The sequence below is a fragment of the Hippopotamus amphibius genome, chromosome 9 (assembly GCF_030028045.1).
Source record: "Hippopotamus amphibius kiboko isolate mHipAmp2 chromosome 9, mHipAmp2.hap2, whole genome shotgun sequence".
NCBI classification, from domain to species: Eukaryota; Metazoa; Chordata; class Mammalia; order Artiodactyla; family Hippopotamidae; genus Hippopotamus; species Hippopotamus amphibius.
The window spans coordinates 11,682,143-11,709,586 of record NC_080194.1 but is presented as its reverse complement, the minus strand read 5'-3'; the positions used below and the strand labels follow the sequence as shown (position 1 = coordinate 11,709,586).

The window sequence follows — 27,444 nt, the reverse complement described above, 5'->3', positions numbered from 1 at the left end:
TTCATTATAAAATTTTTATTCCATTGCATTGTCATTTAAAATTACAAGAATATAAGCAAATATCATCCAGTGTCAGAAGATCTGCAATATTTAGTGATAAATCAATAGCTTCATGGAAATTTTCAATTCATTAAAAAAAAAAGTCATATCATTTAATAATTAGGATAAGATTTGTCTCTCTATATCATAAACTCCCACTTGGCTTATACAATTCCATTTTCTCCAACGGGAAGCTTTGTAGGATCCAGTCCTACTTTCTTCATCGATACGGCAATATCAAACAAATAGTCATAACACTCACACCTGTAAAAAAAACAAAACACAAAAAACTAAAACTGTTTGGTGAAAGAGAGTTCTCCAGTCCTCTGCATCAAGTTAACCCTGCTCCCAGCAGATTTTTTTCCTCTCAATTCTAGGCAAAGTTTTTCTTATTTTGTTTCCAACATTATTAAAACATGGACTCATACTAAAACATGCCACCATACTATATACTTCTCAGGAAATGAGAGTTTAAAATATACTACTCATATAACTTTACTTTTTCTATTATGTGCCGTTTTTTGAAATAAATGCAGCAAGTCATTTTATAACTTGGGTTAGCTTTATTCTAGCCCTCAACTCAGAGAACAAGAGCTGTATCTCCTCTGTCTAACAGAGCACGGTGCTTTGCCAAGTAACAGCTCATCCGAAAAATATTTCTTAACAAAAGAATATATAATACAAATAAAATATCTAGAAATAATAATGATAAACTATTTAAATTTAAATCAGTTTGACCAGTAACACACACACAAAATCATACTTCATTTTAAATCATAAAAGATATTTTGTTCCCTTTTAGAGTGTAGTGACTTGCCCCAGAGGCTCTTTGGTTTCCACTTACATGGTTTTAGCCTTCTCCCACGTGTCTCCCCAGACATAGACCCCATGCCGTCTGACCAGCACTGCGCAGGAGTCTGGGTAATCATTCATTGCCCGAGCCATTCGCTCTTTGAGGTCTTTTTCCTCAGGTGTATTCTCAATAATGGGTACTACTAGCATATCGTCATATCTGTAAGACAAAACAAACCATTTGTTTTCCTTTTTAAAACAAATAAAGATATTCATATACAAAATTTATAATTTTTTCAAATAACAAGTGAGGCACTTTCTTCATATCTGAAAAGCCAAATTATGAACAAGATGTTGCATGTTATTCTGCCTATCTTGCATAAACAACTGTAACAAAAGACGCCTCGGGAATTTGGCAGGCATTGTTCTAATCCTAAGTACAAGTGGCAGACATGTGCACAGGGTACTAAAACTTAACACAGAAATTGTCAAGATCATACAAGTATTTCTTTGAAGCATAGAGAATCATAGTATTTCTGATTGGAGAAATGATAAATCTCAGAATTAGAAGTGTAGGAAGGATTAACAGTTGAACTACTTATTAAAGCAGGAATTTTCCAACGATACGAAATCATTATATTCTATCTTGAAGGACCTGTGTCTTGGATAGGCAAATAAATAAATGCAGGTGTGGTTTATGGCCCTGGGATAGCAAAAAGCTAACTATTCTGGAGCTAACTATTAAAGCTATGATAATATTTTCAGAACATTCACAATTCTGTGATGTTAGAACTCTATCTTATTTTTAGTACGTACATGTGAAGACATCAGAATATGCATTTTTCATTTTTGTTTCTGTAATATTTCAGCAAATAACTTGTTACTGGTAAAATTATGTCTGTTTCTGAGGTCATTTACAACCAATCAAAACTCAGACATGTTTTCCTTTTAATATGAATTTCTCTTGCCTTGTTAATGTAACTTCTGTTTTTTCACTACCTCTGTAATGGCTAAACTTTACCAAAATAAATTCCATCCATTTATCATCAGCAGTTACTACTTTAGGGAAGGTACAGACTAAGTAGCTGCCGTGTGTTAAAGAATTTGGCCAGCCATTATCACTCATAGTACGAGGTTACCTATTATTTCACTTAAGTAAAATAGTAACTGTAAAATATCCTTAAAGATGGAGGGAAGAAATTGCTAGTCCCAAATCTTTCTCAGTATTGGCCAGGAAAATCACAAACTTATATTTTCCTCTACTATATACTGAACAGTCAGAAGTATCTCCAGGTGCAAAATAATTCACAGCAAAATAAGACCTGAAAGCTAGCCCATTCTGATCTACCCATTTTATAGGAACAGAGCCAGGTTAGTCATCTGACCATCAAACAGTGTTCTTTTCACTCTATCATAGGCATATTGCTTCCAAAAGTTAGGACAATTATACTTAATACGGTAAGCTCCCCTGATAAGAATTAGGCATTTGAAAGTTTTTTTTGTTTGTTTTAAAGATGGACTTAAAAACTTAAATAGGAGAGAAGAAAATGTAAAAACTCCATCCTTTCTTAATTCATCCAGCTTTTATTGCCCCTTCTTTTGACTGGACACTTAGGATTCTCCCCAAATACTGATGAAATATCACTGCCTCTGCGCTGTGATAATGACCCTGTTACTGATTTCCCAGCCAGGCTCAAAGAGAACTGCAAAAGCATCTCAAAACACTTTGTACTCTTTCAATTCTGAAATATTCAAAGTAATATATAAAGTTTATACATTGTGATGCATAACAATTGGCATCTTCTCATTCACATCATTCTTTTTTCCACAAAGTTCCAAAGGTTCTCTATTGTGCTCTGCTCCTCTCTCCATCATTGCACACATTCTTCTGACCTATTTTTATTTCCTCACCAAAGTAATCAAATGCCGCTGAAATTAATAGCACACATAATGCCGCTCCTTCAAGACCTAGATATGGAAAAGGTAATATGTGGCCATGCTTTTTTTAGTATGTACACTTTCATAATTTAAATATTTAACTCTTGTAAATAGGTGTTTCCCAGTGCTGAGGAATGCTTTAGGCACACAATAAATATTAACTAAAATGAAGTCAAATTAACTTCTTAGCACACTAGTTTAAACACGTACAGTCTATTATGTGTAGTAACAGTAAGATACTGCTTGAAGAACCCTTTAGAAAAATTGGCACCCCTTTTCTCTGAAACAAGGCAAAGTGGATTCAGCCCCTTTAGGAAATGAAGAAGGGTGAAGGCTCAGGAACAAGAATGCCTGTACGTTCAAACCAAGTGCTGAGCTTGTCCCTGAGCCCGGGAACATGTTTCTTCATGTCACTATACTCTAGATTGATGAACAATTGCTACATTTTTGTGGGCTGGTGGATCGAGTTGATTTTGTCCAGAAGGCCTCTGTTCTATACTATCTATGCCACCTTCCACACTGAAAAATTATAAATGTATAGTGATCTACTTAATTAAAATAATTATGAAACTTTCTTTAAAAATGAAAATAGTCCAGAAATACTCCATGAAATCAAAATGAAGTATAAACTTTAGTCAGAGCTGAAACTTCCTGAAGACAAAGTGAAGGTGAGGAGAGCTTGCTCTTGGGGTTCTTTAATAGAGGAACACAATCTTTCCATCTCTATAGAAATCTCGGCCAAGGTGTTTTCATTTTACTCTGACAAACATTTCATTATTCATGTTGGCAATAATTTACCAAGGCTGGGCTGGGGATGGGGAGGAGGAGGGGAGGCATCCGATTGGTGTCACTGAGAGCAGCTCTGGGAGTATAATATTAAGTTACCTAACATTACCTAACACAGAGCTGAAACATCTCATTAACTACACAAAAACATCAGTATCCTGTTCATCACAAGAGGGAGAAATACTGTTCCAAGTATTTAAGCAAAAAATAGGGGGCAATACCTGTAATACCCTCCTGAGGTACTTTTCTTTATTCCCTTGATCATCTCTTGATGTGTAATTTTAAACTCCCTTCCTGGAAAGAGAAGGGTGGCCATGACAGCAGCTTTAGAATGGGTATGAATCACAGCACCTGCTCCTGGAGGAGGAAGAATACAGTCACATGCTCAGTGAAAACCAAATTATACCTTTTAAAGAAAAAAAAAATATATATATATATATATATATATATACATATACACACATACATACACACAAACACCCACACTTATTTGTATATGGTTATGGAGTTGTTTTTCTTGGCATGGAATAATAAGTTGGCAGTGGGTAGGAGGCGAGAAAGGGAGGTAGGAAGGAGAAATACTAATAGAAGAGTCAGAAAGCAAAAAGAAAAAAAAAATTAAACTTTAGCATCAGGACAATGCACAATACTTTACACATGCTCAAGAAATATCTTTTAGATGGTCTGAAGTACAACTATAATAATCATGGAAATCATAATCGTAACACTACTGCCACTCAATTAGGGATTCCTATTGCCAGGCACTGGGCAAATCCCCTTTATAGATGTCATCTCTTTGTATCATCACAACAACCATCTCCCCCATTTAATGGTCAAGGACATGAGGCTCAGAGATGTTAAAAAACTTGTCCATGGTTATTTAACTACATTGTCCAACTGTAGACACTCATTGAAGAACTTGGATTTGAACTCAGTTCAGTCTGACCCTTAGTCACCAAGATAGGCTTCATAGTGTAGCCCACATGTTGGTAACATAAGGGATGGTAGGGATTTTAAGATATAGATGCAAGGGATTTACCTAAAAAAGAATTTGTATGCTCTGAAACTCAGTAATGGCTGTTTTGGCAATTGGAAGTTTATTTAGCTTTCCGCTAGGAAAGATTCTTCATGCTGTTAGAATCTGTTGCTGAAGTTTCATCCTTTCAGTAGTAGCTGAAAATGTCTGGGAACGGAACACAGCATGATTACTCACTCTGTATTTATTTCATTCAGGGAATGTACTAAAGCATGGTCCCAATGACTTCACTGCTATAGCTGAGCCAGTACTTCAGTTATTCTTTCCTATTTTTACATTGTCCTCTAGGTTCAACCTTTTCAGGTTGGTTTTCTACCACAATTTCTGGCAATTAAGAGTCCTTTTATCATAAAGTAAATTTATCAAAAAAGAGGACCACTCCCATTTAAGTGAAGAAAAGGCCATGATTTTCTCTCACTTGTATTTTGATTAACTTATACTACAAGTTTCCAGAGGTATAACTCTAAGAGCAGGAACTGGATTGTAAATATAATATTTAGTTGGTGGACAATCCACTAGAGTCATAATGATCTAGGTTGGAATTCTGGCCTCAGTACTCACTAGCTGTTTATTTTGGGAAAATCTTCCCGGAACCTCTGTCCTCTCATATATAAAATGAAGTAATAATGGACCTTCCACAGAGGCTGATGTGAGAACTGAATGAGTTAACATATTTAAAGTTCTTGCACATAGTAGGTATTCAAGAAATGTGAACTACAACAATAATTGCCATTATTTAGAGGAGGCTACATTGCAAATATTCTTTACGTTGAATACATTTTCTGCCTACCTCTCATTGTGTAAGCATTCATGAAAAGAGGAGTACACTGGCTTTTTTTAAGATTCTTATATGGCGGAGGTCCACTTATGTCCCGTTCACTGATGTCACAAACAAACATGTCTTCAGGCTATTTAAAGGGGGAAAAAGAAAAAAAGAAGCCTTATACAATATCAGCTAGAAATGTCCCCTTTCTAGAATGTGTGTGTGTATGTATACACACAATTCCATTTATATATAGTATACACATACAGTGCTAATATATATACACATATTTAACTCATATTTTAATCATTTATATAATTATAGTTCCTCTCAAAATTTTTCAGCCACTTTGAGAAATAAAAAAATGTTCTCTACTAATAAAAATAATCTCAAGAAAGTTAAAAAGAAATCAACCTTTAGAATTTGAAGAAAAAAGTGATATGGAAAATTTAATATGCATGCAATGATGTTGTCATTTAATTCTCAGCTTTGCCACATAATCACTGTATTCAGAGAGACTAATCATTTTAGAATGGGTGTTATAATTTTTTTCACATTTCATAATATAAGAGGGAAAATACACAGTAAAATTTTCTTATCCTTTGAGAAACTTAAATGGTACTCAGAAATGTTCATCTCAATGAGGTACATTATATTTAAAGTTCTAAGGATTATGTATATCCACAGGTTTTTCCTAGTAATACATGCATATTTCTGACTTGTAACTTTCATTTGCCAGGGTTTATTACAAACTACAATGTAAATGTTTTATTAATGAAGCACTATGCCTTAGATAGAATTAAGTATTATGTGCTTGTTTTAACTCTATAGTGGGTATTATTCTAGCATTAATACAGAATGGATCTCAAAATTTTGAAACAAAGTTTTAAAATTTCAAATTGAAAGAGCTTTCCCGTTATTAAATATGAATCAGTTTGGTCCATTTGAGACCACCAATCTGATTACCCCAGCAGCCTGATAAAGATGGTATTATAATGCTGCAAAGTTAGAATCATTTTTATTATGACTTAAGATTGCACTATTCACTTTTGCCCTCTAGAGGCTGAATGAGAATTCAAAACACCTGGCTGCATGCAGGATCCTTACCACCTTAAAAAAGTTAATAGTTACTTAACAAATGTTTGTTGATTAGTTATTTAAATGATCACAATATAACCTCCCTTAAAAATTAACATCTCTTTTAATATTAATTTCATTTCACGAAACAATAATCAAGTGGAGAAGAACAGACATTTGGGTTTAAGAAGGATCCCTTTTTCATACCTGAATCCGTTCCTTTTGCACTCCTGAAGGAGCAATGTAGATTTCATTGCTGGTAACACAAAACATAGAAATTGGTATTTAACTCTAATGTTCTGCTTTTGCAAAAAGAAATGCACATCCTTTCAATCGAATTATTAACGATCTTTATAAACCAAGTCATACAAATAGCTGCTTTATTTAATTAATGGTATAGGCTGTATAGAAAGAATACCAAATTACTTTAATGTCTCTATAATGCTGGTGACACAGTAAAATGTTGATAATTGCTTTTGTTATATCTTCATATATATTTCTTTATTTCTTTTTATGGTGCAAAATCAATGCTAACCAGGCTTTTATCTGGTTAGGGGAAATAAAAATCTGAAAACACAAATCTTTAGCATCTTTAAGCATGAATAAGCGGAGTTTATCTTAGTATATATGGAACACAGTTATTCTAAAGTCTAATCAGAGGAAACATGCTCACTTGGAGTAGATCTCTGTCTTGCAAGGAATTAGGTTTAAGTTTACTGTTGGAAATGCTATTATAAAACATGAAGTTCAGAGACCTCTGCTGGACAGTTTGTTAAATTACAGCATTAGCTCTGGGCTACTTTCTGGGTGGAATAGTAAGCTTCCTGATTGAAAAACACTCTACCTTGTGAAAACATTTGGTAACAAAGCTAAAACAATTGCAGACAGTTAAATATATAAAAGACATGGCTACATCTGGGGATCTCTCTGTTAAGCAGCATGTTGTGCTAAGGGAGATGCTACAGCGTATACCGTTCACTACAGGTGCTTTCAAATTTGATTTGGAAATTAATGTACAATCTCCAAATTCTCTCACCCTCAACAAAGGTCCTTTGGCTCAGGTATCAGTTTCAGTTGCTGCCAGAGGGTGGTAAAGAGCTGTCACATAATGCAAACGAAGGAAATACCAGCACCTGCATGCTCCAGCTTCTGCCCCGGAGGTGTGGATGTAGGGATGCTGAATGAATGTTAACTGTTTCTCAGTGGAAATGAAGATGACTGACTGTACTGCATCGAGCCGTTGAAGTTGGGGTTTGGTTACCGATAAACCTACAGACTTGGAACTGACAAAAATGTAAGAAAGTTCCTTTAAGGGTCTACTCATTAACTTAGGTCTAGGAAATAAATGCCTGTTAACGGGAGTAAATCCAAAGCACAGTAAGCTTTGTTCAAGCATTCGTTTTCACAAAGTAGCTATTGCTTTAGAACTCGGCTGCATAAGAAAACCATAAAGTGGCATTCCTCTGGAACCAGTGGGAATGCACAGGGACCATATTGTTACAAAGGGCCTCTTATAAACACCACGGATCCAAATATTTTGTCCGCATGTAACATGAAAGAGACTCTAGAATCATGTGTGGTACGTAGTCCAGTCACCTCCGCTCTAAGCGCATTTGCAGGTCTTCCAGTATGGGGAGATATTTATGTAGTCCTGGGAACAGACTCAAATAGAGTTCAAAACAGTGTGCTGCTAAATAAACTCTACCTACAAAGTGGAAAAATCCAGGGATTTTATTCAGTTTGTTCAAATGATTTGGAATGCTAAATCTCACTCCCCCCCCCCCCCGCCCCCACCTTTTTTTTTTTTGGCCGTGCTGCACAGCTTGAGGAATCTTAGTTCCCCGACCAGGGATTGAACCTGTGTCCTCCAGTGAAACTGATGAGTCCTAACCACTTAGCTGCCAGGGAATTCCCTAGTATGCTAAATCTATTTTTATTACTGTCTTTATAAAATGGAAATCAGTTTAGACTTTGATCAACTTTGAGTAATTAAAAGATTAGCTGAATAGATTTTAGAAAAAAATATACTACAAAGAAGGAGATACCTGGATAAAAACGAAGATGACAGAGCTCTTATTTTAGGAGCAAAACATGCCAAAGACTAAAAGTGAAGTATTTACTTAGTATTGTAAGCCACAAACAAAAAGCATTTTGAGTTTCAAGTATTAAGTTTTGGAATTTATTTTCTCTATACGCCCTGCTCGTTCACAATGTGGTGAACAGGGGGACAAACCCCAAGAGTTCATAATACAGGTTCTGTTTTTATTTACTTAAAAAAAATCCTTTAAGTCTTACTATGTTTCAATTATCTAGTCTACAATATGGGTTTATTAATTTTAATTCTAATAGCCTACAACAGGATGAGTGTCTCTGATACATAAAAATATTATGCTGTGAAAAACGGAAATGCTAAATCTGAAAGGTAGGAACCCAACCTAAGCACAATGGCTGCTCAGTACCCTGGAATTGCCTTGATTACTGTTATTTTCTTGGCCCTCCATTTCTTGCCTCTGATTTAACTCTTATACATGGCTTAAGCTGTCTTTCATTGTACACATCCTTTGGCACCATCCACCAGTAGCATAAGCTGCCAAACCTTGGAATCAGTAAATAATTTCATATTCCCCAAAGGGCTTGTTGCCAGAATTATTCCAAATTTATATGCTTCATTCCAAATTTATTTGCTCTTAGCATCAGATAAAGAAAACCAAACTTTCACTAACATGAGAATAGTATCGCTGATAAAATTATTGACATGTGTCTGCAAAGTCATTTAAATATTAGGGAGAAACATCAACATTTTTCTACAAATTACCCATTTTACTTTGTGAAGCACAAATTTAGCCAAGATTCCTCTTACAGGGCCATAAAATTGTGGCTGTTTTCACCTGTGACCTCCAGGAGGCGCTCCTCACCAATTAAGAATCTAAGGAGAAAGCATTTTACAAACACAACGCAACTTTCCTATAAATTGACTGTAATGCCATAAAGCCAATTAATTTTAAAAGGTGTCTGTGAGTGTTTTAGGGTGACCACACACAATTGTAGTGCATGGCTCTACAAAGAATTTTAGTTTTACAAAGAATATAGTCTTTTATAAGTCTTTTATAAGTCTTTATGATCAAAAAAAATTTCCTTTTGAGATCTGTAATGGTCCCTTTACTGCAATCTATTTTTAACTTTGCTGTTTTCTTTTTTAAAGAGTCAGTTGGAAAAAATTATTTTAACTCAGTTTGGTAGAAAGCTCTCTTTTGCACGTATACAAACTATTTCTGCAAATGCAAAAAAAAAAAAGCAGTTTAATAAGGGCAATGTTTAGAATATTACAGGAGAGAAACCAAATTACTAGGACTCAACTCCTAAATGAATAAAACAACAAGTGTTGTTATCATAGGACTTTGCTGTGAACAGGTCAACTTGAAAGTTTTGGCAAAATAATCTGAAAACCTGCAAAATGCTGATTGACACATCAGCACTGTGTTGATGGTAAGAGAGGACGCATGTGACAGATGTACTGTGTACCATGTGGAGCAGGACCTTTCCAGACTGACAGCCTCCTCCTATTGTATCCCACAGTTTGATGAGTATTTCATGAATTCCTTGGTAATCTGAAGCAGATGAAATTTCAATGGCATAATCTTGTGTTGTGCCATCAAATCCCTTTTGTTCAAAATGTTCTGATTCTATTTTACATTCCATTCTTTTCTAAACAATGCACCTCCTCAGGGGCGGTACCGTATATATTCAATATTACATAAACATTGTAGTAATCCAGTTTTGTTAAAGAAAGTGAATTAGGATAAAGAAATAAATCAAGTCACTCAGTTTAACATTCAGCCTCCAGACAATAATATTCCTAAAATATTTCAGGAAGAAGTACATTAATCCTGTTCCAGCAACACTTAAAAGAATGAGATTCTACAATCTCTATTTTCATTGTTAGTAGGTTACTGATATCTTCACCCCCTTAAAGGAAAGACAGTGAATAAGTCTAAAGAACAATTAAATACTATTCATTCCTTCTGTTTTAAGTCCAGTACCTCTTGTTTCGTCCTGTGAACGACATGGACCTGTAGGTGCTGTGTCCGTTAATAATGATACATGCATTTAGAAATAAATAATGCCTTTTTTTTTTGACTCAACAAAATGTAATTTTTAGTATTTTGGATGGTTAGTAATCTGTATTTAAGTGACTTTAAAATACGTATCTAAACCTTTGAAACAAATCCTGTCTACCCAGAGGGGACCCATTATAATTCCAGACATATGAACACACCTGGCAGCATGTTTTTTAACTTTGGTACTCAAAGGACTGAGGACCAAATTATTCTAACTAGAAATTGTGGTTCTTAAAGCCTTAGATATTTATTAATTCTGCAACATTTGCAAACTTATCCCATTCAGTTATACAAATACCTATTTCTCTATTTAAAAACGAAATACCTTCAGTATCATATAAAACTGATCATCAGTTGGTCTTTGTACATAACACGTTTGGTTCTCTGTGGTATACTTAACAGAGAATTCTCAGAAATGAAATCAGCCAGAAACTTACCCATGCTTCAAGCTAATTCCTCCTCCAGTCCCAGTGACCCAGCCCAAATGGTAAAACTGTTTGCAGAGTTTTGGGATCAGGTATCTTGGATGTTCCTTGTCCTTAAAAAGAAAATAACGATTTCTAAAATACACATTATTTTATCAAATGACTATTCTAGATGATCTCTATTAAGAGACCAATTTAAGAAAGTTTAAGAAAATCTACCATAGAGAGGGTACCGTGAGGGAGAAACTTATTACAAAATATACTTTGTTTTTATTGCTTTGAAAGTGGATCTACTATATTATTTGGCAACCTGGAATTACTCAGCTAAGGGCCATACAGTCCAATACTATGGAACAGGTTGCAAGAACAAAGTGGAGAAATGCACAGATTATATTACAGTGCATCTACTGAAATGGCTGAAATAAAACAGAATCTAGTGCTGAAAGGAACATGCTTCAGTCCGCCCAGAAAATTTCTTCACACTAAACATCTTATTCAATTAAGGCAAAATATACATGATATACTATGATAGTTATTTGTTCATTTTCTGTGTTGGTTCAATTTTATTTTATTTTTATTTATTTTTTTAAGCTCTTTATTGGAATATAATTGCTTTACATTCTTATACCAGTTTTTGAGGTACACCAAAGTGAGTCAGCTGTATTTATACATATATCCCCATATCCCCTTCCTCCCGCAATTTCCTCCCACCCTCCCTGTCCTGGCCCTCTAAAGCATCACCCGTCATCGAGTTGATATCCCTTTGTTATACAGCAGCTTCCCACTAACTATCTATTTTACATTTGGTAGTTTATCAATGTCTATGCTACTCTCTCACTTCATCCCTACTTCCCCTTCACCCCCCACCCCCCACCCCAGCCTGGTGTCCTTAAGTCCATTCTCTACATCTACATCTCCACTCTTGCCCTGTCACTGGTTCATCAGTACCATTTCTTCAGATTCCATATATATGAGTTAGCACACGGTATTTGTTTTTCTCTTTCTGGCTTACTTCACTCTGTATGACAGACTCTAGGTCCATCCACCTCATTACATATAGTTCAATTTCATTCCTTTTTATGGCTGAGGAATATTCCATTGTATGTATGTGCCACATCTTCTTTACCCGTTCATCTGTTGATGGGTCTTTAGGTTGCTTCCATGTCATGACTATTGTAAATAGTGCTGCAATGAACATTATGGTACATGTTTGTTTTTGTTTTTGTTTTTGTTTTCGTTTTTGGCACAGGGGCTTAGTTGCTCCGTGGCATGTGGGATCTTCCTGGAGCAGGGATTGAACCTGTGTCCCCTGCATTGGCAGGCGGATTCTTAACCGCTGCGCCACCTAGGAAGCTCACATGTTTTTTTTTGGATTATGGTATTCTCTGGGTATATGCCCAATAGTGGGATTGCTGGATCATACGGTAGTTCCATTTTTAGTTTTTTAATGAACCTCCAAACTGTTTTCCATAGTGGCTGTACCAACTTACATTCCCACCAACAGTGCAGGAGAGTTCCCTTTTCTCCACACCCTCTCCAATATTTATTGTTTCTAAATGTTTTGATGATGGCTGTTCTGACCAGTGTGAGGTGATACCTCACTGTGGCTTTGACTTGCATTTCTCTAATGATTAGTGATGTTGAGCATCTTTTCATGTGTGTGTTGGCCATCTCTATGCCTTCTTTGGAGAAATGTCTATTTAGCTCTTCCGCCCATTTGTGGATTGGGTTATTTGCTTTTTCAGTATTAAGCTGCATGAGCTACTGGTATATTTTGGAGACTAATGCTTTGTCCGTTGCTTTGTTGGCAAGTATTTTCTCCCATTCTGGGGGTTGCCTTGTCTTGTTTATGGTTTCTGTCGCTGTGCAAAAGCTTTTAAGTTTCATTAGGTCCCATTTGTTTATTCTTGATTTTATTTCCATGATTCTAGGAGGTGGGTCAAAAAGGATCTTGCTTTGATAGATGTGATAGAGTGTTCTGCCTATGTTTTCCTCTAGGAATTTTATGTCTGGCCTTACACGTAGGTCTTTAATCCATTTGGAGTTTATTTTTGTGTATGGTGTTAGGAAGTGTTCTAATTTCATTCTTTCACATGTAGCTGTCCAATTTTCCCAGCATCACTTATTGAAGACGCTGTCTTTTTTCCATTGTATATTCTTGCCTCCTTTGTCAAAGATAAGGTGCCCACATGTGTGTGGGTTTACCTCTGGGTTCTCTATTCTGTTCCATTGATCTACCTTTCTATTTTTTTCCCAGTACCATACTGTCTTGATCACTGTAGCCTTGTAGTATAGTTTGAAGTCAGGAAAGCTAATTCCACCAACTCCGTCTTTCCTTCTCAAGATAGCTTTGGCTATTTGGGGTCTTTTGTGTTTCCATACAAATCGTAAGATTTCTTGCTCTAGTTCTGTGAAAAATGCTGTTGGTAATTTGATAGGGATTGCATTGAATCTGTAAATTGCTTTGGATAAGATAATCATTTTCACAATATATATTCTTCCAATCCAAGAACATGGTATGTCCCTCCATCTGTTTGTGTTGTCTTTGATTTCCTTCATGAGTGTCGTACAGTTTTCTGCATACAGGTCTTTTGCCCCCTTAGGCAGGTTGATTCCTGGGTATTTTATTCTTTTTGTTGCAATAGTAAATGGGAGAGTTTCCTTAATTTCTCTTTCTGCTCTTTCATTGTTAGTGTATAGGAATGCAAGAGATTTCTGTGCATTATTTTATATCCTGCTACTTTACTAAATTCATTGATTAGTGCTAGCAGTTTTCTGGTAGAGTCTTTTGGGTTTTCTATGTACAATATCATGTCATCTGCAAAGAGTGACAATTTTACTTCTTTTCCAATTTGGATTCCTTTTATTTCTTTTTCTTCTCTGATTGCTAAAACTTCCAAAACTATGTTGAATAATAATGGTGAGAGTGGACACCCTTGTCTTGTTCCTGTTCTTAGAGGGAATTCTTTCAGTTTTTCAACATTTAGAATGATGTTGGCTGTTGGACTGTCATATATGGCTTTTATTATGTTGAGGTAATTTGCTTCCATGCCCATTTTCTGGAGTTTTTTTAATCATAATGGATGTTGAATTTTGTCAAAAGCTTTTTCTGCATCTATTGAGATGATCATTATGGTTTTTGTCCTTCAATTTGTTAATATGGTGTATCACATTGATTGATTTGCATATATTGAAGAATCCTTGCATTCCAGGGATAAACCCCACTTGATCATGGTGTATGATCTTTTTAATGTGCTGTTGGGTTCTGTCAGCTAGTATTTTGTTGAGGATTTTTGTGTCTATATTCATCAGTGATATTGGTTTGTAATTTTCTTTTTTTGTGACATCTTTGCCTAGTTTTGGTATCAGGGTGATGGTAGCCTCATAAAATGAGTTCGGGAGTGTTTCTCCTTCTGCTATATTTTGGAAGAGTTTGAGAAGGATAGGTGTTAGCTCTTCTCTAAATGTTTGAAAGAATTTGCCTGTGAATCCATCTGGCCCTGAGCTTTTGTTTGTTGGGAGATTGTTAATCACAGTCTCAATCTCGTACTTGTGATTGGTCTGTTCACATGTTCTATTTCTTCCTGGTTCAGTCTTGGAGGATTGTACTTTTCTAAGAATTTATCCATTTCTTCCAGGTTATCCAATTGATTGGCATATAGTTGCTTGTAGTAGTCTCTCATGATCTTTTGTATTTCTGTGGTGTCCGTTGTTACTTCTCCTTTTTCATTTCTAATTCTGTTGATTTGCATCTTCTCCCTTTTTCCTGATAAGATTGGCTAATAGTTTATCAATTTTGTTAATCTTCTCAAAGAACCAGCTTTTAGTTTCATTGATCTTTGCTACTGTTTCCTTTATTTGTCTTTCATTTATTTCCGATCTGATCTTTATGATTTCTTTCCTTCTGCTCACTTTGGGGTTTTTTTGTTCTTTAAATTTTTTAGATGTAAGTTTAGGTTGTTTATTCGAGATTCTTCTTGTTTCTTGAGGTAGGACTGTATTGCTATAAACTTCCCTCTTGGAACTGCTTTTGCTGTGTCCCATAGGTTTTGGGTTGTTCTGTTTTCATTGTCATTTGTTTCTAGATATTTTTTGATTTCCTCTTTGATTTCTTTAATAATTTCTTGGTTGTTTAATAGTGTATTGTTTAGCCTGCGTGTGGTTGTATTTTTTACAGTTTTTTTTCCTGTAATTGATATCTAGTCTTATGGCGTTGTGGTCAGAGAAGATGCTTGATATGATCTCAATTTTCTTGAATTTACTGAGGCTTGATTTGTGGCCCAAGATGTGATCTATTCTGGAGAATGTTCCGTGTACACTTGAGAAGAACATGTATTCTGTAGTTTTTGGATGGAATGTCCTATAAATATCAATTAAGTCAAGATGGTCTAATGTGTCATTTAAAGCTTGTGTGTCCTTATTTATATCCTGTTTGGATGATCTGTCCATTGATGTAAGTGGGGTGTTAAAGGTCTCCTACTATTATTGTGTTACTGTCAATGTCCTGTTATGGTTGTTAGTATTTGCCTTACATGTTAAGGTGCTCCTATGTTGGGTACATAGATATTTACAATTGTTATATCTTGTTCTTGGATTGATCCCTTGATCATTAGGTAGTGTCCTTCCTTGTCTCTTTTAATAGTCTTTACTTTAAAGTCTAATATGTCTGATATGAGTATTGCTATTCCAGCTTTCTTTTGACTGCCATTTGCATGGAATATCTTTTTCCATCCTCTTATTTTCAGTCTATAAGTGTCCCTTGGTCTGAAGTGGGTTTCTTGTAGGCAGCATATAGAAGGGTCTTGTTTTTGTACCCATTCAGCCAGTCTGTGTCTTTTGGTTGCAGCATTTAATCCATTTACACTTAAGGTGATTATTGACATGTATGTTCCTATTACCATTTTCTTAATTGTTTTGGGTTTGTTTTCGTAGGTCTTTTCCTTCTCTTGTGTTTCCTACTTACAAAGTTCCTTTAGCAATTGTTGTAAGGCTGGTTTGGTGGTGCTGAATTCTCTTAACTTTTGCTTGTCTGTAAAGCTTTTGATTTCTCTGTCGAATCTGAATGAGATTCTTGCTGGGTAGAGTATTCTTGGCTGTAGGTTTTTCTCTTTCAGGACTTTCAGTATATCCTGCCACTCCCATCTGACCTGTAGATTTTCTGCAGAAAGATCAATGGTTGTCCTTTTGGGTTTTCCCTTCTATGTTATTTGTTGCTTTTCTCTTGCTGCTTTTAATATTTTTGTGTGTGTGTTTAATTTTCATTAGATTAATATGTGACTTGGTGTGTTTCTCCTTGGGTTTATTTTGTATGGGACTCTCTGTGCTTCTTGGACTTGATTATTTCCTTTTCCACGTTGGGGAAGTTTTCCACAATAACCTCTTGAAATATTTTCTCAGACCCTTTCTTTTTTACTTCTTCTTCTGGGATGCCTATGATTCGAATGTTGGTGTGCTTAATGTTGTCACTAAGGTCTCTGAGACTGTCTTCCATTCTTTTTATTCTTTTTTCTTTTTCCTGCTCTGTGGTAGTTATTTCCCCCATTCTATCTTCCAACTCACTTATTCATTCTTCTGCCTCAGTTATTCTGCTCTTTATACCATCTAGAGTATTTTTAATTTCGGTTAGTTTGTTGTCCATTACTGTTTGTTTGCTCTTTAGTTCTTCTGAGTCCTTATTAACTGTTTTTTGTATTTTCTGTATTTTGTTATTGAGATTTTGGGTCATCTTTACTATCATTACTCAATTCTTTTCCAGGCAATTTTCCTATTTCCTCTTCATTTATTTGGTCTTGTGTATTTTTACCTTGTTCCTTCATCTTTTTTTGTTGTCTCATCTTCCCCCCACTTTGAATGGGTGGGATTGTGTTCCTGTCCCACTGGGTGTTTGGCCTGAGGTTTCAAGCACTGGAGTTTGTAGGCTGTTGAGTATAGCTGGGTCTTGGTGTTGAGGTAAGAACCTCTGGGAGACCTCACTCTGATGAATGTTCCCTGGGGCTGGGTTTCCCTGTTATTCCAATGTTTTAGACTCAGAGCTCCCACCTCAGGAGCTCAGGCCTGACCCTGGGCTTGTGAATCAAGATCTCACAAGCGATGTGGAGCAGGAAAACGAAAAAAAATTAAAAAAGAAAAAAAAGTAGGAGAACAGCAGAACAACAGCAAGATAAAAAATATGATAATAGGGAACTAACAGATGTGTTAGAAGAAATTAAAAAAAAAAAAAGATGGAGTAACAACTGGAAGGTAAAACAATTGCAATAGCCTAAGTGAGGAGGTGGGAAGAAAAAGAAAAGGAAAAAAAAAAAAAAAAAGCCAGAAAAGGCCTTGGCTGTGGGGGTGGGACTTAGACAGGGGTGGGGGGGGGAGGTTAGGCAATGGGCAGGGCCTACGCTTACAAAAGGCCCTGGGGGTGGTCGGGAATGGGGCTTAGGCCCAATGAGGCAGAGGGGCCCAGGAATGCCTCTGGTTCTGGGGGCAAAGAACCAGGTTGAGGTACCTCATGGGCTCCCTGGACCCGAGTTGGTGGGAGAAATGCTAGGCACCTCTCCTAGTCCTCCAATCATAGAGGGTCGTTCCCCCTTGGGTTCTCTTCTTCCTCACCCCCTCTCTCCTATTCCCCTAGGACCCTCACAGCTGCAGAGGGCACTGGAAGGCAGGAGACCAGACTCTGATGCCCAACAGGCTTCCCAGGGCCAACTGGGCTAGGGTAACACCTGCGGCACTTCCCCAGATCTCCTAGTCTTGTAGGGTCCCTGTCTGCCTCTCTTCCTCTCCTCCACCCCCACCCTCCTAGGTCCCAAGCAGCTGGAGGGGGCCCTGGAGTGTGAAAGACCAGGTCGGTGAGCCTAGCAGGCCTCCCAGAGCTAGTGGGCAGGGGAAGTACCTTCTCCATCTCCCTTGTTCCTCCAATCCCAGAAGGCCCCCTCCCCTGCCCACCTCTCCTCTTCTCCCCTGCTTTCCTTCTACACCCTTAGGACCAGTGAGACCTAAAGGGGCCCCTGGAGGACCAAAGACCAGGCCTGGAGGCACGACAGGCCTCCTGGTGCCAAGTGGGTAGGGATACTTCCTGCAGCGTTTCCCCTGATCCTCTGGTCCTGCAAGGTCCCCCCCACCACTGTCTGCCTTTCTTCCTCTTCTCTCCTCCCTCACTCCCATGCCTGTACGACCCACTCAGCCAGAGAGACCGAGGGACCAGACTTGGGAGTCCAGTAGGCCTGCCAGGCTCAAGTGGGCAGGGGAAAGGTCCTTCGCACCTCCCCTGGTCCTCTGCTCCTGGAACGTCCCACCACCAGTCTGCCTCTCTTCCTCTTCCCCTGCCACGCTCCAACGTCCCCGGGACCAACATGTCTGGGAGGGAACCCTGGAGAGTTGGAGACCAGGCCTGGGAGCCCAGCCCAATTTTATTTTTATTCTTAAAATGTCCTTTGTTTCATAGTAATTGTATTGTTTTCTCTTATTACAAAAGCCATATATACTTATTATGAAATATAAAGTCAAGGAAATAACACAAAAAGCACTTAGAAACAATCATAACTAATGTATTCTAGGCCCAGTTCTATGAAGATATATGTTGGGATAAACATTGAGCCTTATTTATTTATACAGAGGTATAATTGACATATAACATTATATTAGCTTCAGGTATACAATATAATGATTCCATATTTGTATACATGGCAAAATGATCAGTACAATAAATCTAGTTGAAATAAGAGCCTTACTTTTAAATAAACCTAATGATTACTTCTTTAGAAAACAAAACAAAGCGTTTCCCCCTCTTTTTTAAAGCTAAAGTTAATGAAAACAAAAACAATAAAGAAAAACAATGAATTCCATTTTGGCAGTATGATATACAACCCCTTACCTTGAAAACAACTAAAACTGCTGAATAAATCAGTCAAAAAATATTACAAAATACACTGCTGAGCTCGCAAGAAAATAAGGTTTCACGGGGGCCATAAAAAAAATGAGAGTGAGTCTACCTGGGAGGGGTGAGATCCAAAGCCATAATTGCCCTGAAGGTATTATCAAAACTCTGGTGACCTTGCTCTTCAATTTTCATAGCTATGCATGTCACTTGAAACACAACCTAGGGTGTGCTCAAAATGGGGCATCTAACAGAAAATCCCTACATATGTGTGGGACTCCCAGGGGCTCTACTTTCCATGTAAAAGTGAACAAGAAACAGTCACTGTGCAGAAAAGCACAGCTAGCAAACCTGCGTATATAAATCGTGGCACTGTGTAAAGGGAGAAAACGTCTTGGAGTCCAAAGAGGGATTATGATTGAACAGACTAAACTTTCAGCTACTTAGCTGGATTTCTGAAATTATGATGTTTTCCAAAAGTCACTGTTAACATTTTACACACACATTTTATTTTAGGGAAGTATTACGAATGATTATTTGATGGAGTAGACTTAAAAATACATTTATGTTGCAGGAAGGGAGACCCCTTCTAGGGCCCGAGAATGGGCTCTTGTGTAACACTTGGAAATGAATTGTCTGAGGAGACCTGTGTGCAGGTAAATGAAGAGACTTTATTGAGAAGGGGTGCCCAGGTGGAGAGCAGGAGGGTAAGGATACCCACGAGGATTGCTCTGCCACGTGGCTCGTAGTCTCGGGTTTTATGGGGATGGGGCTGGTTTCCGGGTTGTCTCTGGCCAATCACTCTGACTTAGGGTCCTTTCCGGTGGCGTGCGCATCGCAGCCAAGATGAACTCTGGTGAGGAGAATTATGGGAGGTGGGGAGGACATGTGGACTGGTATTTCTTTTTGACCTTTCCCATATTCTTCCAGTTGGTGGTGACTTGTAAAATAACTTACATGAATTGTTACTGTCTGCCTGGCCAGGGTGGGCGGTTACAATCTGTGTTTCCCCTAACACTGGGAACATGGGAAAGTTGACACTGTTTTAAAGTTCTGATTCAACACAGGCTTAGGAGTTAATGGACATAAAGGCAAATCCATATTACATCAATTATTGCTTACATGACCTTGGGCCTCAGTTTATTCATCCATTAAATGAGAACATTATGAGAATTAAAATGATATAAAGATATAAAGCACGCAGCACAATGCATGACACAGTCAATATTCACTTCGTTCCCATTTTAACAAGTTAAAAATTCCTCAATTAAAATTAATAATAAAGCTATGTTGGTTTTTCTTATATCTTTCCTTATGAAATCCAGCCTAAATTACCCATGCCCTGTATAATTTGCTATTTCCTTTTTTTAGGGATATAAATGATATTTTAATTACATATTAAAGTACAGTTAATGAGAAGACTCCTGCACTTTTCCAATCCTTAAAATCATCAAATTGCACAGCACGTTGCAAACATTATAGAAAATAGTCTGTTATTAACGGCCTCCCCTTTCACTTTTGTCTTTCTGGTACTGCGGTACTAGAACAATTACCCAGCTTCATGCTACAGGAATAACAATGATAAGACAGCTGTTGTTAATAAAGGTTCATTCAGTCGTTCAAACCCACAAAATTACAATTTCAAGAAAAATAACCACTTAGCAGCAGGAACCAACAGAGATATATTTAGTAAAAATGCAGTCATTTAAGTTATCCAGAATGGTAAGAAAAGTAAAAATCACAATATGCATTTTAATAAGAATGGACAAGAAAGAAAAGGTTTAGTTAGTATTTACCTCTCCCTTAAGTGTCAACAACATGACTTGTCTGTTATTGTTAGGTCTGGTTTTCACTTAGAATAAGAATTTTGAAAGACACATCTAAAGATGAATTGCAATCAACTTCTTACAGTAGAGATTTCATACAGTGAGGGAGAAACATTTAACAGTATTTTGTATATATTAAAAACACTAAAGCTTAAACAGTTTTTGAATCAATATTTCATTTTCCCAATTTTTCAATCTAGTTTTTTTAAGCAAATCAGCCTTGAATGTCACTGAGATACCTGCTCACAGCCAACAATGGCTCTAATCCCCTCCCCACCTTTTCTTTCCCTTTAAGCATAATAGAGGCCTGCAGTTCTCAGAAAGAGGTTTCCCTGGAGGCTCTTACAAACATAAAATGAACATCACGTGTCAAATGTATTTAGCCCATCAACTAATGAGGGAACCAAAAAGATGATACAACTGTGTCCAAAGAGAATTCAAAACACACACACATAGAAATAATCAGGCATCCTGGATTTACAAGTAAATAATACAGAAAAACTGAACAACACCCACTGCAGCAAGAGGCTGAATCTCTGTAACACTTGCATCTCTATGAACGATAATTATCTGCGTTATGCCAGCATTCTACAATGTACAGATCTATAAATTAGTGTAAAGATAGCCCCAAGACATCCCATAGTCTTTTTTGCTCATTTCAGTCTTTCAAAATTTTTCCTGACACTGGCCCAAGAGTGGACTGGACACAGGCACAGCCAAGTCGTCAGTGTTTTCTCTGTCTCTGGTCTTTGTTTCTTTCTGCACTTGTGATTCATTCTCTTCTCTGCATATTGTTTTTCTTTGCAACTTCACCTCCACTCAAAGCCCTATTTCTCCCTCCCACCTTCACTACACTTAAAAACTCTTCTTACCAGTTAAGCACTGATTAGAAATCAGAAGACAAAAAGCTTGGCTTTAGCTCTAACCCCCACTTTGGCAAGTCAGTGACCCTTTCTGGGTATCAGTTCCTTTATATTAACAATCTGGATCAGTGATTCCTAGACTTCTGAATTTCAAGCCCAGTAGTTTCTGTTGCTGTTGTTTTTAAATTTTAGGGACTGACGTAGGTTGTCAATTTATGGCATTACTTATATTTAACCTTCTATTATCACAGTCTTCAAAAAAGAAAGTGCATTTTTAACATAAAAGGAGTAGGAAGGATAATGTCGAAATGAAAGGTAGTCCTTTAAATTGAATGCAATTAATTTTGGGAAGTTCACTTTTCCATTGTCTTTATTTTTCTTATTTTGCAAGAATCAAGTAAAAGCTCTCAAGGACTCATATTTGGGGAGAATTAAAGTTATCTTTTCCTATTTGGTCTCCTTGCCTACAATTTCTCCTTTTTCTTCCCCTTCTTCTCCAGCTTACCCTTCACTCTATTATTAGTACTAAAATAATACACTGCTTTGATCACTGAACTCCCTTTCTCAAATCATTTAATGCTGAAATATCAACTCCTGGGTGTGTTATTTAAGTCCTTCTCCTTTCTTGCTCCAATTTAACTTTTCAAATATTTTCTTTCGCTTTTCTTACATACGTCTCTCAGTTCTAGTCAACGCAGTTGTGGTAATCAACCTCCAGGTTGGGTCTTAACGGTCCCTGGTATTCACATCCTAGAGTCCCATCCCACACGGTATCGGGCTGGTCTGTGTGAAGACAGACTAAGAAGTGAAAGTAGGTCACTTCTGATGGCAGGTTACTAAAGACTATAGCTTATGTCTTGGTTGCTTTCTTGGATCACCTGCTCTGGGGAAACCAGCTGCCATGTTGTAAGTGTACTCAGCCTATGCAGAAGGCCACACAGTGAAGAACTAAGGCCTCCGGCCAATAAAATGTGAGGAACAGAGAGGCCTGCCAATAACTTCGTAAGTGAGCCTGGAAGCAGATCCCAGCTGCAGTCAAGCTTCAGGATGCCTACAGCTCCAGCTGACAGCTTGACTGCCAACTCGTGAGAAACCTTGAGCCAGAACCTTGAGCTAAACTCTCCTGGATTCCTAATCGTCAGAAACTGTGTGAGACAATGATTGTGTGTTAAGCCTAAGTTTGGGAATACTTGCTATGCAGCAATAGATGACTAAGACACATTTTTTTTTGCCAGCCAAGAATACATCTTTTCCTCTTTGCACTGTTATTGCTCATGCTGGATCTCCCAACTCCAGCGGTCAAACTCTTGTCTTTACACCAGGCTTCCTACCCACTTCCTCTGATCCCTTCTCTCATCTTCTCAGCAAGAAGTGACCTTTCTCAGACTCTGTGCCATGACATTTGCTCTCTATACCTTTTTTCGGGTATTATATAGTTCTCTCATTCCTTCATTCAACAAACTTATACTGACAGCCCTGAAGAAATAAATACAAGTAAGATAAATCCTTACCCTTGAGGGCACAAACTCTAGTAAAGAAGTTAATAGCTGTGAAACGAGAAAGCAATATATAAAATAAGATGCTCCAGTGCATTGTGGGAAGAGAAGTTCCTGGTGGGAGGGAGGAGGAGTTGGGAAAGGCTTCATAGAGGAAAGGATGCTCAGCTAAATTTTTATGAAGGGTGGCACAGTGTGCAGGTAGGTGAAGAGGAGAAAAGGCACGTCAGTCAAGAGAGAACTCGAAGAAGTTGCAACTGGAATTAGGTGCTATGGGATGGAGGGGGAGGAAAAAAGACTGTAAGGATCTTTCATGCCATGCACAGGAGTCTGGACTTTATGTTGTAGCTAGTTGATAACTGCTGAATAGTTTTAAGTAGAAGATGTTAGGATTGTATTTTGTTTTCTAAACATTTCTACAGTGGCAGTAAAGAGAAGAGGCTGAAGGGTGATGAGCAAGGAGGCAAGAGACCAGACCAGAAGAAGGCTGTGGAAATAGTTTCAAGGTGGAATTGTAAGGTGGTGATGGTGGAGATGGATTTGGAAGATAATGAATAAGTTAAAAAGAAAGGATGAGCTCTGGGTGAGAAAACTGAAAAAAAAGTAAGGATTCAAGGAATTCTAAGTGTCAGTTGGCTGAGTAGCTAAGTGGATAGTGATACCAGTCATAAGTATTCCTTGAGTGTCCACTAAGCACCAAGCACTTCCTGGGAATTCAGCCATGAACAAGACAAAGTCTCCGCACTAAAGGAATTTATACTCTAGGGAGAATTTTTTTAAAAGCGATGTCAACTGAAAAGAAAAAAAAGAAAAGTGAGAGTTAAGTTTAATTGGGGGCAAAATGAGGACTACAGCCTGGGAGGCAGCCTCTCAGCTCTGAGGTACTGCTCCAAAGCGGTGGGGGGGAGGTGAGTAGATACCTGATTTTAGTGAAAGCGGTTACATGGAATCAAGCGCACACGTTGGCAGAGGCTTGCTGTCAATCACGAGAAGTCTGCTGCTAGTCACAAGGAACGCATTCCTCCATTAATCCTACAGTGCTTTTCCAGATAAGATGCAAGAAATTGGGCTCATAAAAATAACTATCTGAAGGCCTGTTCTGCCAATTTTTCCTAGAGTATCTCATTACTCTCTCCTCTCTGAACGCCTTCCAGGGTGTGCGGAAGGTCAGCAACTCCAGTATCCAGTAACCTAATCCTTACAGAGGCAGACAGTGGGCAACAATTTTTAGTTGGCAGTGGAAAGAGGGATAAATAATCTGTAATAAGTGGAAAGAAGAAAACAAACAAGGGACTTTGCTAATCTATGTTAAGTCACTTATTCACACAAGACAGTGGTTGGCAAGTATTTCCCAGTAAAAGTCGGCCACGTTATTACTTCTTAAATGGGATCTTCAGCCCCAAGAGAGAATAACAGGAGGAATAAAGACTAAGGGAGCGATTTCAGCAGGGACTCTCTCATACTGTAAAACTGTTTACTCGTCTAGCTCTCCTGCAGACCCCAGGCGGCTCTTAATCACCACCCTGAGCACGTGGGTGTTCCTTAAAACTGTTGGCGTGCAGAGTGAATTAAAAGTTACGTGCAGCCCGAGGGTGGATCTTCCTTTAGACCGAGGCACGCTCAGAGCCACTGCGCAGGGGGAAGGCGCCGGCCGAGGTCCGCGGGTCCGGCTCGGCGGACATGCGCCGAGCGCCGCCCGGGCGGCAAACGTCGGGCTGGTCGCCAAGGCCCAGAAAAGAGGCTCGAGGGCACAGTCTCAGCTCCAGTTCCGCTCCGGAGCTTCCCGCTTCCCCGCTTGGCCTGTCTTCACGCTTTAGTCGGTTCCAAACACACAGGAAAGACGCCCTACTCTCTCCCGTCAGTTTTCCTCCTTCAACGCCTAGGGCCCAGCCACCGCCATCCGAGAACCCCAGCCCCGGAAGCCGAGCCCCCCCCGGGGCGCCAGGGCCTCAGCTCTGCCCGAGGAGCGGAAGCGGCAGCGCGCGGGGGTCGCGGCGGGCCCGGCCCGGAGCCCCACCAGGCCTGCCCCCCGCTTCCGCCGCCGCGCCCGCGCCGCGCCTCCTGGGAACGGAGGGCGTCGGCGGCCCCGCCCCTACCTGCGCGCAGCACTGGTGTGAGCAGCGGTCTTCCTCCGAAGCGTGACAGCCGGACATGGCTCGGAAGAGGCGTACTCGCGCCCTCCAGCCCTCGCGCGGCTTTGCTCCTGGCGCTCCGCCCGGGCTAACCCGGCGAGGCCAGAACTGCAATCAGGCGGCACGGAGGGCAGCCCGGGGGCGGGGCGGACAAGCCGAAAGGCGGGTCTGGGAAGGGCCTCGCTGTCCGGAGACCCAACCGCAAAGCCTCCTGGTCGGGGGCGTGGCCAACCAGGTTGGAGGCGGGGCCAACCAGGTTGGAGGCGGGGCTAGGAAGGCTCTACTCCAGGGCTCAGAGGCACGCCTGGCGTCCAGGGGGCGTGCCCAACAGGGTGGGAGGCGGGGCCCGAGAGGGCCTTCATGACTGCGCGATCAGGCTGTGCGGAGGGCAGCCCAGGAGAAGGCCGGGAAGATGGCGGCCTCCTGGAGGCTAGGCTGTGACCGGCGGCTGCTGCGTTGTCTTCTGGGCTTGGACAGTGGCCGAAGCTCAGGGCTGGTTAAGGGGGCTGCCGGGTGGTCTGTCGGCCGTGCAGCTAGTTGGAGATGGTTTCACAGCACGCAGTGGCTGCGGGGTGAGTGGCTGGGGCTCGCTTAGCTTCTCTGTATCTGAGCCGTGGGCCTGGGACAGGGGCTTTCTGATTGAGGGCCTGCATCTGGGTGTGGCGGTGCCGGGAGCTCACTGTTCTCTTAGCCGTTTCTCGGGGAGGGGTCTGCCTACTTGGCCCAGTGCATGCCGCAAAGGGCTTTATTGGCAGCTAGGAGACCCTGCTTCCGTGCCTGGCCTCCTGGTTGATACGGCTTCTCGGTGACCTTGCCTTGGAATTTGGGTTGTGAGGCCTCTCTCAGGCCCCTTCCCAGTCACATTTCAGGTTCCTTTAGAGTTGTCAAGTTGACCAAGTTTGTTGAGATTCAAACATCACCTTTAGCTGTTTTTATTCATTCTCCTGACTCGTCTCTATTGGGAGACTTTCGAGGCCACTTGGGTTGGTCCACGCGACGACTGGTAGAAGATCTAACTTGTAAATGTCTAGCCATCAGACGTAGGTCGAGAAGAATGTTTTAAGCAAAACACGAGCTTGAAAGTGAAAATTTAGGAGGGGAATCTTATTCCAAGAAGGTGTCGACTTAAAGACATACAACATAAGGGTTGTGAGTTTAAGTTTTATTCAGGGTCTTATTGAGGATTATAGCCGGGGAGACAGCCACTCTGCTCTGAGGAACTGCTCTGCGGAGGTAGGGGGGAAGCCAGATTATATATGAAGTTTTTTGGCCGGAAAATACAGTCAGGCATATATCTTGGTAAAAGATTGCTGCTAATCACAACAGGTATCTCATGTTAATGATTTTACTATTTTTCTATGAATGGAAAGATGATTGTAGTATTTTTCTATGAATGGGAAGAATGCAGGGTCATTGAAATTCTTCCATAGATATGCTTCAGACTATCTAAGGGCCTGTTTATTCAAAGCAGAGTGCTTCATCCTGAATTCCTCCCAGGTTCCGCTGTTGCTGGGCAACTGCAGTGGTTTATGACTTAACCCTTGTAGAACTGAATAGTCATTGAAATTCTTCTTTGTTCACAAAATTTATTATAGAAAGTTGTCATTAAAGAGTGATATTGACACAACACAATTCTTCCAGTATTTAATAGTCTGTAATATAGTGTGCCCGGCATTATTTTTCTTTACACGCGGGTCAGGCAGATACTGAGTGTGATGTGTTGCTACCTGCGGATCATTCAATCACTCCACAGGATGAATTGTAATGTAAATAATTAGGTGCAGTAGGCATTGCCTACATATTCTGAGCTCCTTGAGGCTCAGAAAAAAATGTTACACCAAGTTAATGGTAAGATGAGTATGCTGAGATTTTAAGATCTGGTGATGAGAACAGTTTATTTCAACATAATGATTATTTCAGCATAATGTTTCATAAAATACCTCTTGGAGCAGTGACTTTTTTTAAACTGTGTTTAGAATTCCCTGTCCTTCCTTGCTCTAGTTTGTTAAATAATGAACTTTCCTACAGCTCCCAGAGATTTTGTGGGGTGGAACTCAGCAATCTGCATTTTACAAAAAACCTTTGTTGAGTTTTTTTTTTTTAATAAATTTATTTATTTATTGGCTGCATTGGGTCTTCGTTGTTGCACGCGGGCTTTCTCTAGGTGGGGAGAGCGGGGGCTACTCTGTTGCGGTGTATGGGCTTCTCATTGCAGTGGCTTCTGTTGCGGAGCACGGGCTCTAGGCTGGAGGGCCTCAGCAGTTGCGGCACATATGCTCAACAGTCGTG

The 27,444-nt window shown here is 39.4% G+C and overlaps 2 protein-coding genes across 5 annotated transcripts in view; one reads left to right on the top strand and one right to left on the bottom strand.

Moving 5' to 3' along the window:
* On the bottom strand, positions 1 to 25,322 carry APIP (APAF1 interacting protein). 2 transcript variants are annotated; one of them, XM_057750563.1, is made up of 7 exons: positions 25,120 to 25,322; positions 10,987 to 11,087; positions 6,639 to 6,687; positions 5,382 to 5,499; positions 3,777 to 3,849; positions 884 to 1,051; positions 1 to 303 (listed from the first exon to the last, which is right to left on the bottom strand). In XM_057750563.1, the coding sequence occupies exons 1-7, from the start codon at positions 25,174 to 25,176 to the stop codon at positions 204 to 206; spliced, it is 666 nt and encodes a 221-aa protein (XP_057606546.1). In that variant the 5' UTR covers positions 25,177 to 25,322; the 3' UTR covers positions 1 to 203. The 2 variants fall into 2 exon arrangements, with proteins under 2 accessions (XP_057606546.1, XP_057606545.1); XM_057750562.1 differs by having other exon boundaries at positions 3,777 to 3,912; positions 25,120 to 25,321.
* Positions 25,323 to 25,557: 235 nt separating this feature from the next.
* The window catches only part of PDHX (pyruvate dehydrogenase complex component X), an 84,616-nt gene continuing 82,729 nt past the window's right edge, over positions 25,558 to 27,444 (top strand). Inside the window, exon 1 of one of the 3 annotated variants that reach the window (XM_057750557.1) lies at positions 25,558 to 25,727. In XM_057750557.1, coding sequence (XP_057606540.1) covers positions 25,568 to 25,727 — 160 coding nt within the window. In that variant the 5' untranslated portion in view covers positions 25,558 to 25,567. Of the gene's footprint in view, positions 25,728 to 25,787; positions 26,482 to 27,444 lie in introns of those variants that run through there. The other 2 variants (XM_057750558.1, XM_057750559.1) reach the window with 2 other exon arrangements.

What these genes read in the sequence shown, in the direction of transcription:
- APIP (XM_057750562.1), bottom strand. Translation starts at nt 25,176, where the DNA reads ATGTCCGGCTGTCACGCTTCGGAGGAAGACCGCTGCTCACACCAGTGC. An exon ending in GGAATTAGCTTGAAGCATGG is followed by an intron (nt 6,688 to 10,986) that starts GTAAGTTTCTGG and finishes TTGTGTTACCAG; the next exon opens with CAATGAAATCTACATTGCTC. An exon ending in TGCAAAAGGAACGGATTCAG is followed by an intron (nt 5,500 to 6,638) that starts GTATGAAAAAGG and finishes CCCTTTAAATAG; the next exon opens with CCTGAAGACATGTTTGTTTG.